Source organism: Patagioenas fasciata, chromosome 5 (assembly GCF_037038585.1).
Source record: "Patagioenas fasciata isolate bPatFas1 chromosome 5, bPatFas1.hap1, whole genome shotgun sequence".
NCBI lineage: Eukaryota > Metazoa > Chordata > Aves > Columbiformes > Columbidae > Patagioenas > Patagioenas fasciata.
The window spans coordinates 17934158-17951583 of NC_092524.1; the positions used below are offsets into that span (position 1 = coordinate 17934158).

At 39.5% G+C, this 17426-nt stretch overlaps 1 protein-coding gene across 1 annotated transcript in view; it reads right to left on the reverse strand.

Moving 5' to 3' along the window:
- Window positions 1-14166: 14166 nt before the first annotated feature.
- Window positions 14167-17426, reverse strand: part of MUC5AC (mucin 5AC, oligomeric mucus/gel-forming) — a 48895-nt gene continuing 45635 nt past the window's right edge. Inside the window, exons 67-69 of the mRNA XM_071808610.1 lie at window positions 16756-16813; window positions 15702-15807; window positions 14167-15183 (exon numbers count right to left, since the gene is read on the reverse strand). Coding sequence (XP_071664711.1) covers window positions 14958-15183; window positions 15702-15807; window positions 16756-16813 — 390 coding nt within the window. The 3' untranslated portion in view covers window positions 14167-14957. The remainder of the gene's footprint in view (window positions 15184-15701; window positions 15808-16755; window positions 16814-17426) is intronic.

Consider the following 17426-nt stretch of genomic DNA (forward strand, 5'->3'; position numbering starts at 1 on the left):
CAATCATTCATACATTAGCTAGAACACAACTTACTCTAGTTTTGATTTGTTCCTGAATCTTTCTCATTTTTTTATCTTATAGCACTGCCAGATGTGATTATACAACATTTTCCATGCTATGACCCTCTTTCCAACTGCTATGACTTTGCCAAGATTTTAATTGTTTGGTTGACATTTTACAGACTTATGATCTACCTGTGCCAAGTATTTTTGGAAGGAGGAGGTGCAAATATTTCAATCAGAATGATCCAGCTGTTCAGCATGTAGCAAGAAAATAAATTGCATGACATATCATTTAGCAAATCAACCTGTTGCAATGTAATGGAACTTGGTGGATCTTGTTTCTGTTTAAAAAGCATGTCTCAACTTTCAAAAAGTACAACTACTGATTCCATCCTAGGGTGTTACGTTTATCTCAGAGAGATCCCGGTATTTCTATTGTGTGGTAAAGCATTTAATGGATGCCAAGTCAAACTCTTAACCTTTCAGCAGAAAAGTAAACTAGATACTGGGAAACAGAATCAAACCTTTCTGATAAATAAATGTTTGCTTTGCTAATATGTTGGAGTTTTTTTCTTCCCCCAAAACTACCATAAAAGAAGAACAGTAGATAAGTTGGTGCTGGTTTTACCCAGATGAGAACTTCTTCCACTCTGTTCATTTAGTATAAGAATGACCACAGCAGATGAGAGGAAATGTCCATCCAACCCAATACCCTGTCTGTGTTGGTGGCCAACAGAGCATGTCAAGGAAAGAGCTGAGCAAGCACAAAGTGATAGTTCTGAAGAATACCCTCCACAAATATGTGTCTCAGGGGATCCCAATGTGATGTCTTTGGGTTCACTATCTCTACAGCTTTGTTGGTTTTGTTGTTATTAAGTTAAACACACATGTGGGCCATTGTTGCAGTCAGTATGGAGAAGAAGCAAACTTAAAATAGAAGTTAAAAGACCTTGAAAACTGACCAGTTTCATTCTTTTCATGACTTTCTGTTGCCGCTCAGCTGTTGCCAGCCAATGCCCCTTTCCTTTTTGACCTTTGCTTTTGTTGCTACTGGACTAGGAGTGTGACAGCTTCCTCCCACAGAAGCCAAAGAGACACAAAGAGTGACTGACTGGGACAGAGGGGAGAGGATGAAAGTGGGACTTTGGGATCATAAAGGCAGAGTCACTGGAGAGAATGAGTCAGGAGATGTAAAGCAAAAAGGCGTCAGAGGGAAATGTGTGCACACAGATGAGTGAGGAAACTGAGAATGTGTGTGAGGTAACAAGTCAAAAAATGAATGGGATAATATAACTATTTGTGTCTCCAGATCCAGGAGGCAAACTAAATTAAACACAACTAAAGATACTGACTGGCCTTTGACTGAAATAGTTAAACAACTCAATATAAAGAATTCTTTTCTGTGCTGTTCTGGGCAAGCCATGGAAAGGACGTCATGCTTCTGAATTTTGTTTGTCTAGAAGGTGGTACACGGACATCCTTGTATCTCAGAGTCTCCTTTAAATGACATTGCTTGCTGGAGTTTAAGAAAAGTTTCTGTCCCTAGTCAGTTTTGATCCCTTCCCTCTGTTTGACTAGTGTTCACTCCAGGAACACTGTGACTACTGTCCTAAAACTAGCAGAACAAGGACTACACTACTAAAGAAATAACTAGCAAAATCCCCATTTCAAGCAGTTGTCTGTTTCCTTTAAGCTTCATAAATAGCATAAGTAACCTTAGACGCCTATTACTGTTCTCTCTCTCCTCTCTTCCGTGTCTTTATATTACCTTTTATCTCTAAGAATTCTCATGTTTCATGTTTGTACAGCACAGTGAAGTGTAATTCTATGCCATTCTGCTACAAGCACTGCCATGGCTTAATAAATATCTAGATAAGTAATAATAGGACAATACAGAGAGATGTAAACAAAACGAAGTTCTAATCTAGTTTGGCAAAGCATGTGTGTGCATATTTCAAAGAATTGATTCAGACCATACTATATTATAGTGCCTAGCACAGGAAAATCCTGGTCCATGTGAGCTGAGTTCTTAGGTCTTAGGGTAACACTAATGCCAAAGCAAGTATTTAGCTTGTTCTGAAATGCATGTGTTCTTAAACTACCTTTCTCAATAAGTATGTGGAATGGAATTTGGTATCCAACTTCACAGACGTAAGTAATTCCAATTGTTCCAACACAGTTAGCCATGAGTTTAGAGTTTCATAAGTTCTCAGGAATGTTGCTGAGTTAACTGCTAAGAACCAGTACCCCACTTCCCTAAAATGGAAGTGTTCCTAATCAAGTGCAATCAGAAAACTCGAAAAAAACAACAGACAATGGAGGAGAAAGAAAAAAAAAAAGTAAAAACAGAGGGAGAAAGAGTAGATGTAGGATCGTTGTTTTCTTGCTACTCATTCCGTCCTATAAAGGAACGTTACTTATGCTGTTGCATGATTTTGTCAGAAATTTTTCAACCAAAACTACCAGTCCTTGTTCTGTAGTGCTATAGCCTTCATATGGCTTCCGGAATGTCTTGATTACTTATATTGATCTTTTCATCAGAGAGTATATTTTTGATGAAGATTTACTTTATCTACCAGCCACTATTTTACGAAGTTCTGATCTGTCAGCATGTGCATTGTGTTTGGTCAGAGCCAAGACCACACCTCAAGGACGTTTTTAGGCACAAGGCTGAAAGCAATACAACCTATCCACAATGGCAGTCTCTGTCTGACTGTTTGCTCTGTATGGATTCAGTTTGTGTGGCACCCGTTAAATATCTAAGCATTTGTCAAAATGAATAGGAGATTTATTATCAGGGATAAAATGACAACTACTTTCAACCTTTGCAGAATTCAAGGGCAAAGCAGTTTTTCCAGTTAGAAGGAGGACTTTGTCCATTACCAACAACTAATGGTGTCATAGAATCATAGAATCATAGCTGGAAGTAACTGGAGAAAGCAAGCCTTTAAACATAACACTAAAATAATACAGGATTTTTCTTCAAGTATCAATGGTGTATGTATTTTCTTGAAGCTGACTGTGGGCCAAATTCTGTCCTGACTGTGCAAATCCAGTTCTTCTGGCTTAAACTGAATGGGCTAGGAGAGTAGGATTTGACTGGATTTCACCACTTCCTTAGGTAGACTTATCTAAGAAATAACTCTCTGATGGCAAACTATTGAGTCACCTTTTTTAAAGCTGACTGGAGGGCTTCTGTGCCAAAAAAAAATTGCCTAGTTTTTCTAATTATGCCAACTGTGCCAATAAAATGTTCTATTTACCTACAAACCTTATGTTACCTATAACCTACACTTGAGAGAGAGAAGGCTGGGTAGACTTGAGAGAAGTAATGGTACAAGTAGCTCCAAATCGGTTACTGAAAAAAATTGGTTGAAATAGCATACAAGAAGAGACAAGAAATCTGCATTTTCCCTGTAGATCCTTTCATCTTTGGGATCCTTGTGCATTGGCCACAGGAAGTACACTTAATGTGAGAGTTCATATATATATCAATGCAGAATGCCTAACACAGCTGAAATATCTGAGTCACACCCTAGAAGACACACAACTTTTTGGGAGAAAGGAACAAGAAACCTGTTGCCTCAAGCAAAACACTCTGCTTAGTATTGTATTGTACAGAAGTTTATCTTTGACAAGAGAGACCAAAGATCATCTATGCAACTGCTGGTAGGTGAATAAATGAAATGCACAGCTGTAAAACTTCTTGTGTGGTTCTGAAAGCAGCTAACCATATTTCCTGGAGACTAACAACATAGTTTCATCAGAAAAATGAAAGCTTATGGATTTCATTTAAAATATAAAGACACATTATTATTTATAAAAATAGTGTTATTAAAATATGTATTTTGAAACGTTAAGAAAATGTATACATGTCAGAAAACAGAATGAAACAGTGACTTGTATCATGAAAGAGAAGAAATACAATATAATCATCAGTACAAATATGCATTAAGCAACATGATACAATGGATATAAAGAATGGAACAAAGAATAAATAACAAGACAGACATAGCCTCAAGAAATATAAGCAAGAATAGAACTGCTCTTTTTAGTAAGGTGGCAGACTGTTCTTGCATACATTGTGCTGTTTCCTTGTAAATGACCTGTTTGATCTTGACAGTCATTACTTTTGCAATGAGGATGCCAGTGGTATGACACATCAGATCCTCAGCAATGCCAGAACACAGTTTGGCACACCTTATGCAGAGGAATATGTACAGCTTTGAGCCTTTCCTATATTGTCCTGATTCAGCCCATTATCTAAACTGACAGAATCCTCAGCCTTGCCTGAGGCCCTGTGAACACAGCAGAAAATGTGTGCCAGGCAGAGACGGGAGCATCTGTTAAAGCACACAGATGGCTGTAAAATGCAGTACCTATGTAACTTCACCATGCCAGGCAACCAGGATCAACCAGAAAAGCATGCTGATAAAAATAAAGAGATTGGAAAAAGGATATAATTTTTAAAAAACAGCTGGAGACATTTTTCTCTCTCTTCTCTTTTAACCTTTAAAGCAGCTAAAACTGTACCAAGTGCTGTCAGCGACTGGACTTTATGGAGAATGGTGACTTGCTTTGTTCTTCTGTGTATAAATATTGTGTGGTGTGTGCTTTGCCGCAGAGGATATTGGAGCGAGCCAAGGCATAGCAGTGCCCTGACTGCAGGGGCAGGGGGAAGCTGGTCCAGGGGTTGCAGCAAAGACAGGACAGACCTACCGGGTCCTGGGAGAAGGTTGGGGGACAGTTTGCCGCCAGCACTTTTCCACCCTTTACATGTAATCTTAGGTATGAGTTAACAGGTTGCCTTGCTGAGGAGGGTTATCTTTGCTCCATTAAGTTTTTTCAGCATGGAAAGCCTGTGATTTTGTTTGTGGCACCTGCTTGCGTGGGATTGTTCCACCCCAAATACCTGTCACATAACAAGGGAGGTTGAGGAATCTCCTCCTCTGGAGACATTCAGAACCCACTTGGACACCTTCCTGTGTAACCTCATCTAGGTGATCCTGCTCTGGCAGAGGGATTGGACTGAATGATCTTTTGAGGTCCCTTCCAATCCCTGACATTCTGTGATTCTGTGAAAACAAAACCAAACAAACCACGTTCTCTCAGAATAGGTTTCCCAAAGAGGTAGGAGCACCGTACTGCGGATCCACACCTCACTGCCCTTCTCCTGAGGAAGTGGTGATGATGGTCATTCCTGGAGCTGCAGGCACCCTGTGTGTGTGGCACAGGGTGCTGCCTGAGTGGTGCCAGTCCCCCATCCAGAGGGATGTGCTAAGGTAAACTACAGCCAGCAACACCCACGAAAGGCTGTGCTTTCTCTGGGAGGCAGATAGCACCTTGCATTTGGGTGGACATCATCCCCAGGGACTTTACACAGCCTCAATGACAGCCAGGGAGCATGGCTCGCCTCAAGTTGGCCACCTTAGCTGCTCTGCACCACATGTCCTGTGGTGGCTCTGTGGGTTTAAGATGGTGTACTTGAAGACCATCTAGGGAAGGGCGTGCTCTCTCTGTTGTATTCCTCTATATTTCTCAGGAGGACACTCCTGGAGCTTGATGAGTTTTGCATTCAGCCCTGGGAAAGGCACAACTTCCTTCTGCCTCATCCCTCACAGCATTTGTGTCACCACTTTTTAAAAACAATATCTTCAACAGATTGTGACAGTCATGGTGGTGTTTTGAGTGGGAAAAGCTCTCTGAAGGCAGTGGGGGATTGTTGTCTTTCCTTCCTTCTGCAATGCTTTTACATCATGAATTCATCCAGACCGTGGCACATTCAGATACATTTGTTTCATCCGTTACTGTTCACTCTGAGCCCTTGTAAAAGGAGTTGTTTTAAAAGAGTCGTGTGGGGCACAGTGCAGATTGATTATTTCTTATTTAATGTAATTTATGACTATATTATGTGTGAGAAATTATTTTAATACATTGCATTAATTCTATCTTTGATACAAGATTAAAAAAACCCCACAATTGCAGAGATCGAAGCGATTTGCCACTGAGTGGCTTGATTATGAGCAGTTTCCAAATGCTTAGCTTGGCCACATCACCAGATCAGGTTAAATATCAAATTGCTTAAAGTGAATTGGCAACTTGAAAAAATATACCCGCCTTTAGAAAGTTGGTCCCTTCTTTATCATTTCTGTCATAAATGTAAGAAAGATTGTAATCCTCATGCTCTGCTTTGTGTTTGATTCTCAGCATATGAAGACTCCATGCTCCTGTCATGCGTACTAGAAAAATGATGAAATAGTACCTGTGTGAACATACTGAAGTGAGCGAAGCAAGGTAGGAGAAAGTCTCTGTGTCTCTCTGGTAACTTTTGTCTGTTTCTTTGTTTCTCACCTTTGTGTGTTTCTCAAGTTTACTTCCTCAACTGGGTAAGTGAGATGTGTTTACTGAGGCATTTAGGATGGTCAGTAATTTTTTCAGTTGGGGCGGATGAACTGTAAAGAAGAATGTCCAAATCATTTTTGTAGTTTCCTTCAGAGATTAGTAACAGTGCATATTTGTATTTTCCTGTGACGTAAATGGAGATCCTGCTAATATCATGTCCTCTGTAGTTACATTAATGCAATGTTGATGGGTTTGTTGTGTCTCTTGGACTTCAGGCTGACTTTGATGGCCCTGTGGCCTAGGATTACTGTTTTGTTTGAATTTCTGCTTCAAACATGAAAAAAACAGCTTCTTTGACACTGAGGCAGGAGAGCTTATGAGCTTTATAGGATCTGAGCAGACCTGAGTTATTCTTCACCATGTCCCTGCCATATATCCCAAGCCTGGAGAGCTGAGAAGGGGTGGATTAGAGCAGAACATGTAGACTTCTAATCAGCTGAAGTCTTCCTTGTACTAAATAAGTGGCTGATGATTTAAATCAATTTTATAGAGCAGTCCCAGGAGAACTTGCAGGACTTTAAGTATAAACAAAGGTTTGGGCCAGATTTTTGCATAAATAAATCTCTGCATTTAACCTATAAAGACAATCTGTAAGATCAGGTATTACCATGAGGTGTGCTTGTGTGTGTGTGTGTGTGTTCCCTCTACTACCTGGCTTTTTTGGTGATCCTAAAGAAGTCTCTCTTTTTCAGGGTGAGATTCAGGAGTGACTCTGCTGGTTCTATGGCCTTGGTCTCCCACTGCTGTGGAAACATTTCCTTTCATGAGTGAATTCTTGCACTGCTGGAAAGGCAGATGTGAACCCGTGTGGTCTGATAGCTCATTGAAGTTCATACGCATTTTGGTGGCATTCCTTCATTTCACAGAATCACAGAATGATAGTGATTGGAAGGGACTTTGAAAGATCATCTAGTCCAGTCCCCCTGCAGGAGCAGGAACACCTAGATGAGGTTACACAGGAAGGCGTCCAGGCAGGTTGTGAATGCCTCCAGGGTAGGAGACTCCACAACCTCCCTGGGCAGCCTGTTCCAGTGTTCTGTTACCCTTACTGAGAAGAAGTTTCTTCTCAAATTTAAGTGGAACCTTCTGTGTTTCAGTTTGTACCCATTACCCCTTGTCCTATCATTGGTTGTCACCGAGAAGAGCCTGGCTCCATCCTTGTGACACTAACCCTTTATATATCTGTAAACATTAATGAGGTCACCCCTCAGTTTCCTCTTCTCCAAGCTAAAGAGACCCAACTCCCTCAGCCTTTCCTCATAAGGGAGATGCTCCACTCCCTTAATCATCTTCGTTGCCCTACGCTGGACTCTCTCCAGCAGTTCCCTGTCCTTCTTGAACTGAGGGACCCAGAACTGGACACAATATTCCAGATGTGGTCTCACCAGGGCAGAGTAGAGGGGAAAGAAAACCTCTCTCGACCTACTAACCACCCCCCTTGTAATACACCCCAGGATGCCATTGGCCTTCCTGGCCACAAGGGCACAGTGCTGGCTCATGGTCATCCTGCTGTCCACCAGGACCCCCAGGTCCCTTTCCCCTACACTGCTCTCTAATAGGTCATTCCCCAACTTATACTGGAACCTGGGGTTGTTCCTACCCAGATGTAAGACTCTACCCTGCCCAACTTTCCAGCCTGTCCAGTTCTCACTGGATGGCAGCACAGCCTTCTGGCATATCAGCCACTTCCCCCAGCTTCGTGTCATCAGCAAACTTGCTCATAGTACACTCTATTCCCTCATCCAAATCATTGATGAATATATTGAAAAATACCAGCCCCAGTACTGACCCTTGAGGCACTCCACTAGATACAGGCTTCCAACTGGACTCTGCCCCATTGACCACAACTCTCTGGCTTCTTCCCTTCAGCCAGTTTGCAGTCCACCTCACTACCCGATCATCCAGACTGTACTCCCTCAGTTTAGCTGTAAGGATGCTGTGGGAGACTGTGTCAAATGCCTTGCTGAAGTCAAGGTAGACCACATCCACCACCCTGCCATCATCTATCCACCTCGTTATGTCCTCATAAAAGTCAATGAGGTTGGTCAAGCACGACTTCCCTCTGGTGAAACCATGTTGACTGCCCCTAATGACCCCCTTATCCCTGATATGCCTTGAGATGGCACCAAGGATAAGTCATTCCATCAGTTTCCCAGGGATGGAGGTGAGGCTGACCGGTCTGTAGTTAACCCAGGTCCTCCTTCTTGCCCATTTTGAAGATTGGAGTGACATTTGTTTTCCTCCAGTCCTCAGGCACCTCTCTCATTTCCCAAGACTTGGCAAAGGTGATGGAGAGCAGTCCAGAAAAGACCTCAGCCAGCTCCCTCAGCAACCGTGGGTGCATCCCATCGGATCCCATTGATTTATGGATGTTCAGATTGCCTAACTGTTCCCTAACACAGTCCTCATCAACCGAGGCAAACTCCTCCATTGTCCTGTCTTCCTCTGAGGCCTCAGCGATACGGGGTTCCTCAGGACAGCCTCTGACAGAGTAGACAGAGACAAAGAAGGCATTCAGTAACTCTGCCTTCTCTGTATCTTCTGTCACCAGGGTACCCACCTCATTCATCATTGGGCCTACATTGCCTCTGTTGTTCTTGCAAAGATAGTGACATAGGCGAATTCTTCAGGAAGAAATTAAGAGTAGATCTAATAAATCAATGATAAGCTAAAATGGTAAGGGGCTATTTGTTGTTTATGTAAAAAGCCAGATTTTGCAAATTTTCTGCTAAGTTTTTGTATTCTTCTGGAAAGCTTGCTTCAGAGATACCTTTTCTTCAGGACCTCCAGTTTAATAGGTTGAAAAAAAATTGCAGACTACTCTATTATTTCTGGCTAATAATTGCTCTGAATTAACAGACTGCGTGTGTGAACCCTCTGGTGCTAACCATTTCACACTGAAGATAAAAGATAAATGGAAAGTAGGATTGTTGATGAATTTTTCCTGTATAAAACTTCACTGTTCTTTACACACACGCATACACACACATATATATAAAAGAATATAGAATCTGTAACAATGTAATATACATTTACAATGACTAATAAACTTCTTGTTTTCTTTTATAAAAGTCTAGAGTATATTGGAAACCGAGAATGGTTTGGGTTGAAAAATGGTTTCTGATGCAATCTCAACTGAGATGGAAAGACTGTTTGTTGAAATACTGCTCATTAAAAACCTGTCTAGGATTATTGAGGGGTGAATTATATTGATCCCATAGCTTCCTTGCCAAAGGTGAAGGTTTTTTACATGTCTCTGTTAGATCAGGTATACTATGACAATATCTTTATGAATGCTATGCAACTGCACCTTGCCATGAGGTATGTGATTCAATATTGTTTTGCATTATCTTCAGTCAACACAAATTTAGTGCAATTATAATTCTCATTTCCTGGAAAACAGCAGTTATTTGAATAATAAACCTTAATTTCTATTAGAATGAGGTCATAAAACACAAAAGCATTAATAGCAGAGCAAGTAACAGAACTGCATCAGAGAGAATAATCTAATTCTACAAAATACAGAGCAACCACCAATTTAATGTGAATAAGAAACTTAGTTCTGCTGCGGCAGGAGTTCATTCCATGATGGTGTTTATTATGCCTTTTCCATATTACCTACTGTCGTATTTTATCTGCGAATTCTTTTATAGTTGCCTCTGTTGCAGTTGGCAGTCATGTGTCTCACTAGATGCACAACATAATAAAGCTCAGTTTTGTCCCCAAACCTCCCTTAAGATCAGCCAAAGTGGAATAAGAGGTTTTGACTGGCTCCTTGCTGAATGAGGGTACATTTGCAGAGTCCACATATGATATTGTCCAAAACTTAGACCAGTTACAAATTTGCTTTGGAATCAGGTTCCCCTCAACTATTTCTGCCATTTATTTTTTTTTAGGTCGGTGAAAACCAGTAACAGCGATGGGGATATCCCTGCAGTTAGACAGATGCAAGTGCAGGAGCAATGATTTAGTTTCAGAATTGGCTACTAGACTCACGCAGCTGTCTACAGCAGTTTGAGAGATTTAGTGCATGAGATCTGTATAATTGCTCATGTTTAATGGCTCCATTTTTGACTGCCTCTACAGCTTTTGCTTTCTTAAAACAGAGGGAGTCAAAAGTGGGATTTTGGTTGCATGCATGGCTGTAACAGTAGGGGAGGAGTGAGCAGACAGAGGAAGTTTCAGTCTGTTTATAAGATTTTAACTATATGAATAATTGTTAGTAACAATGATTATTGTAACACTACAAACATCTGCTAGTTTCTTATGACTGAATTGTATTTATAAATAAGTTAAAATGAATGACAAAAGAAATCTGAGACCAAATAAGGTAATTTTTTAGAACAGTGCAAAAGAAAATGTGACAATCATGAACACATCATTTGCAAAAATGTACTTTCTCTGCATTTTTATTGTTTTATTATTACATTAATAATGTTCAAAAAGAATGAGTCTCTTGTTTCGTAATAAAACTCTGTTTTAACTTGGCTGGTTGCAACAGAGTTGTTCTTTTCTGCAATGGTAGAACAAAGTGTATTAAAAGGAAGAAAGCTCCCTCCTTTGAGTTGAGTTTCAAGTATGGTTTCCATTCTTCAGTTGTCTTTTATCAGCTTTGCTCCTGCATTGTGCCACAAACAATCTTAATTCTTTCCATAGCTGTTTTTGGAATGTTAGGTGGCTCAAAAGCTGGCTGTTGTGCTGTAATGGTCAAATGAATTACTTGAAGTGGACTCTTAGGTGATAAATCTGAATAGACATATAATTTCAGGTTATATTTTATATATTGCTGATAAATACAAAGAAAAGGTGAAAATGGATTATTAGTGATTTGTGATTTACACTGTAGAGTTTTAAAATGTTGTGTGGAAAAGCGGAAATATAAGTTGGTCATGCAGTAGTTATACTACATAACAGGTGTCCTGATTGGAGAGCCAGTGTATGACTGCCCAAGGAAGGACTACTGACAGCCAATATTGAAATTAGACCTGAAGCCTTTGTACGTTTTATGTACAGCTGGAATAAGTTCTGTCCTAGGTGAATGACTTCTCTGCTGCAATTTATTTGTGTTCCAAATATGATCAGATAAGAAAAAAAAAAAAATATATATATATATATATATAAATGCGTGTTGGTATGCTATGTGGAATGGGTGCCTGTAGATTGAAGTGTAAATTAGGAGCAAAGTTTATCTTAATAATCTGAAAGTAAGGTAGTAGTTACTATGTGGCTTGCTTCGAAGTGCCTTGGAAGAAGAAACCCTGTTGACAGAAAACCTTTTCAGATTTGTGAACTGTGAGCCTAGAGCCCTCTAGTGTTAGCGTGCGAGTAATATACATTAATTACCTACGCTATCATGGTTCAGTGTACCCGCACAGTATTCTGAATTGTGTCAGGAGAGAGGTACCGAGCCAATCACTTTCTTTCATCTAATTGTTTACTGACTTTATGATTTATCTATGGTTTAACAAAATTGAGGTTCATTTCTGAAAGATATAACTGATCTCATTCATCCCAGTTTTTAGATAGGTTTACTTTGGAGCTATTACCCAGTTTGTTTCAGCAAGAACTCAGCAAATAAAAGCCCTATGTAAAAGAAGATTTAGGAAGCCTGTATGGCTGATCTATCTATATCCACTGCAGCTCTTGGTTTTTCAGTTACTTTGTGTCTTCATTTAGGGAATGCCTGCAAGTCCTTCCACTGGCTCTTTCATGCCCAAAGCATGTTTCCTCTGTTCTCCTCTTGAATTTAGAATTCCCATTTACTCTTCTCAGCACTGGGACTGTATCTATGATACAGATCATACCTTCTCCAAGACAGTGTCTCCAGTATGTTCTCAACCACAGGATCTGAATGCCTCCATGTTTTGCCCTGGCTTATGTTTTACTTCCTTGTTTCCTTGCCCCCTTGTCTCACCATGCCAGGACCAAAGTCTGTCCATTCCTTTTTTCTTTTCTTTTCTTTTCTTTTCTTTTCTTTTCTTTTCTTTTCTTTTCTTTTCTTTTCTTTTCTTTTCTTTTCTTTTCTTTTCTTTTCTTTTCTTTTCTTTTCTTTTCTTTTCTTTTCTTTTTTCTTTTCTCTTTTCTTTTCTTTTCTTTTCTTTTCTTTTCTTTTCTTTTCTTTTCTTTTCTTTTCTTTTCTTTTCTTTTCTTTTCTTTTCTTTTCTTTTCTTTTCTTTTCTTTTCTTTTCTTTTCTTTTCTTTTCTTTTCATGCCACCAAACTCTAGGTTGGTTTTCGACCTCTGCTGTCCCTGTCATTATCATCTCTCTGTCTTCCCATGTGACACCTACTGCATGTCTCTCATTCTCTTTTTCCTCATCATAGTTTTCTCTCTTTCAGTGAGTTGTATGAAGTGACTGGTGGCACAGACTTAATATACAGAGTTTTCCAGGGAAGAGGCTAGCTGCTGGGATGCTGAGATACAGGCTTTGCATAAGGAAAAACAACTAATGATGTTGAAGAAACATGGAGGGAACCTGTTATTTGTTGAGCTAACTGTAGAGAAGGAGCTGTTATGGACCAAAGAAGTGCATAATAATTGATTTTATATTATAGACAATCTCATTCCCCTTCTGCAAAATGAATGGGAGAAGAATAATTTCCTAGCTTGCCTGGGAAGGCCAGAGAACCTGTCACTCACCAAATGGTCATTAATTCAGTAATAGTGCTACATTGGAAAGCCTGGTGAGTTAGGTGGAAAGGAGGGAGCAGAGCAGTATGCTCTGTTGGGGCCTCACTGGGAAGGAGAAGAGCCTAAGGACTAGAAAAAACAGACAGTGAAGTAACAATTTGTCAAGAGAAAGCTGGGAGGAAGCAAGGAATTTTGCCAGCAGGCAGTATGACATTGCTAGTGATCCTCAGGGACAGGTCAGTGCACACAAGGCACCTGCAGAAAGCCTGTGCTGTTATCCTGTTACTGCCTCTGCTGAGCTGTCCAGACTGTAGACTAGGAGAAAGGTCATCACCTTTATTTTTTTTACTGTTCCCCTACTGATCCTAGAGCATGTTCCTTGGCATTGTTATACAATCTACAGTCAGATCTGTGGTAGCTGGTTCAAAGTATAGTGTAACTAAGCTAAGCTGTTGAAACTTGTAGATTTACAATTTCATGTTTGAGATTTATACATGTTGCAGTGGGCTCTAAAATAAGAGACTAACTAGGCTGGATAGTTTGGATAGTTTCAGAGCTACAAAATATGTACAGACTCAAAGACGTGCTTGCTCACTGGAAGCTCACTATTGGATAGCATCTGAACTAATGTGCTTGGAACACTTTGCTTATGAGTACCTTTCATTCGAGGCAGTATCAAAGCTCTATAAGGGGTGTCTCAATTGACATTTGACCTGGAGCTGTTGAGAAATGGCTGTAGCAGAATGGGAAGCAAATGTTTCACTGGGCCAGCAACTCTCATGAGAGGGATTCAGTGAAAAGTCAAAGGAGACATGCTATAAAATGCTTGAAATTTATTAATCACTATTAGTTTTTGTCATAAAGAACAAAAATAAAACAATATTCCAAAATGAAATAGAAGAAGAAAATATACCACACCCAGATAATATGACTAAGAAATGGGATAATATTAATTCTGAAAGAAATGACCCAATAAATCAGTTTTCCATAAACAAAATAAATAGCAATGGTTCAGCTTTAAAAGCTTCCTAGGAAAGAATTTACATTATTATTATTATTATTATTATTATTATTATTATTATTAACTTTCGTTTACAAAAATCCTTCATATGCCCCTGTTGGCAAATATATATATATATATATACTTATATATATATATACTTCTTCTGTAAACAATTAAGCACAAACAAAAAAATTCCATTTTTTCATACAGTTACTATGCTGATGGTGTTATGTAAACAAAGAGTAGTGCACAGCAGCTTCACATGATAGGACTTCTTTCTTCTTCTCATGAGAATATATAGGGAAACATGCCTATCATAAATTATTCAAAATCTTGAAGTTTATAATTCTGAGAAGGTATGGCTTTCTGCAGTCAGTTTTCCTCAATGCAAAAATAAAAATAAAGAAACAGAGAGGTACGGTTTTCCTTGGGGTTTGTTGTTTGTTTGTTTTCTGGACTTTAGCTTTCGATTTTTCTCAGTGATCTGGAATGAAAATGTTACCAAAAATGTCAGTTTACATCAATGGAAATATTGTCAAGTGCCTACTTCGTGCCACCACAAGCAAGCTTCAAGTCAGAAAAGAATATTGTTCTCATGATAGACTCTGCAAGTGTAAATCCAGCTTTCAGTCTAATGGTGCAGCACTTCTCACAAGACAAACAAGCTCACAGAAAATGTCAAAATGACATTTTATGCTGTACCTCTCAAGGTTTAAAAGAAAAGACATGAAAAACAATGGGAGATATATTGGTAATGAAAACTGAAAAAATGTAGACAGACATATTAAGTTTGTCTGCAGAGAATATCACCTGTTCATCCAAAATTTTAGCTGCTTTTCACACTTTTGTATTTTTTTCAAAGTTTTGTTATTAGTTTTATGTTCAACCCTTGTTTGACTTCTTCACTCTATTTCTAATTTTAGACATTTCCTTGTTCCTGAGAGGCCTTTATCTGTTTTGTTGCCTGTTGGGTGCTGACTTGGGCAATGCACTCAGTGGTCACACAGCTGCATTTCTCCACATAGGTGTATGAGTGATCAAGATAGGTTCCATCACTGCATGTTAGAGTCACCCTTCTTTGGCTGGTCTTGATTTCCTGACAACATGAGCATTTATGTTCCATCGTGTTCGCCTCTGCAGAATATCTGATTGCAAAACCACCAAAAGAGAAAGAGTCAGAAATGGTGTGGGAAATACCACTACCCCTTTTACCCATTACTAAGTATAACCAGAAGCTGTGTGCTTACATGTGGGACTATTGCTGAATATTACCATTCTTACAGTATTGGGTGAAATATAAGTGGTTCCTCATTGTAAAAATGGATGAATCTAGCTCTTCATTAAGGCACAGAATTAATCCAGATCACATATGAAGCCCATCCAAAATGAGAGAACAGTGAGCAACAACTGCACTTTTACACAGGTAAAATCAAATCTTGGGTCTATTCACTATGACACTGAATAGGCTGTTAAAACACTGTGAGTCTTGAGGAAATGAAGATAGTACAGCATCATGTCTGTCAAAAAATCTAGTTAGTGCAATGGAAACTGCTGATGACTGGGTAAATGTTGGACATATTAGAAAAATCACTTAAAATTTGCTTTATTTAACTAGTGTAAAGAAGCAGAAGATGAGATCACAATTATCTTTTATGCCACTTACCGTGAGTAAGCATCACAGCTGCCTTCACAGTACGTCATCTCAACAGGTGCAGGAGATATGCATCCACGGTATTGGATGACAGTAGTAGTATTGCGCTTCATACAACCTGAGATTGTCACAAACCAAAGGAAAACAGGTTAAAATACATATGCATATAAATAAATACTGTGTATGATACACAGGTTGTAGTAGAAAACTGAGATGGATGGAGCTGAAATAGGAAATTAGGTCACAGTGTATTTCTCTTTTAATAGCTAAGGATCAAATGATGACTCTTGCCTCTTGTGTTATCAATGAATTAAAAATTCACTTGTGCTCATGCAACTTTGGTGCAAGATGCAGAAATAAAGATCAGCACTGTGGCAACTTCTCAATGCACTCCCACGTCTCTTCCTTAAAAAGAATGTACCTATGTGAATTGGAAAATAATCATAGTCCTCTCCTGTGGAGGGGCTTCTGTTAGATGAGCATTTGTTGTAGAACCAGACAGGCCCAAAGGAATTTCAAGGCCAACTTAGAAAGCTGAAAACAGGACCTGCCGTGGGAGAGAAGCAGTTCTACAATAACAAGGCCTCAACATGACGTAAATCAACGGACCTATCAGCAGTGAGACTTCAGCACGTGGACAGCTCGTGAACATAGATGGTATCCAATTAGTGAATGCATGCTTGGAGCGTGGACGCGTGATCAGAGATCAGTTGCATATATAAGAAGGCTTGCTTCTGTAATAAATGGCTTTGCGTGATTCACATCAAATCGGAGTGCTGAGTCCTTTATTCACTCCAACACTCTTCCTCCCCACAAAAAACCTAACATTTAACAGTAGGGGATGAGAAAGATCACCATATCCATGTTTTCCTAAAGTGCATGCTGGAATTGTTCTGTTCCTTTCTTTTGACACTTGTTTCCTTTTTCACCACAGTGTGAGGCAGTTGTCCCAAACTTGGTCTGTTTCACCTCTTATGTCTATGTGTCTATCATGCAAGAGGGACTAATATACCTAATAAGTCACATATTATCACTGCTTAGTCTTGAAAAAATAACCAATACTTACTCTTCAGTTTTGCTTGGCACTCTTTACAACAGCCATCATCAGATAGCTTGATGTCATCCTTGAGTGGAAAAACAGAAAAAAATAACTTAGGTTTCATATCTGCATACTACAGCAGAGACTTTCACTGCTTCCTGAGTTTCTTTGGCATCAGAAAGTTCACTATATTGACATGGAATCTCATTTCAAGCAAGGCTAAATATTAAGGGCACATAACTACTTCAATATTAATAAGAATTATTTTAAAGCTGACATTGAGGGGAATTGGAACATCTTTGCTGTCATCAGAGTTCAGTGATAAAATTTCAGAAATACAGCTTGTAGCACATGTGGGTTATTTTGAGTGACCCAAGTCAGTCCAGGTAAAGGATTATAGAACAATAGAATTGTTTAGGTTGAAAAAGACCTTTAAGAGCACTGCCAAATCCACCACTAAACCATGTCCCTAAGCACCTTTTCTCCAGGCCCCTCATAAGACTTGTGCTCAAGACTCTTCACCAGCTTCATTGCTCTTCTTTGAACTCCCTCCAGCACCTCAATGACTGTCTTATTGTGAGGGTCTCAAAATGGAACACAGTATTCAAGGTGAGGTCTCATCAGTGTAGGGTACAGGGGAAGGATCACTTCCCTAGTCTTGCTGGCCACACAATTTCTGACACAAACCAGGGTGTTGT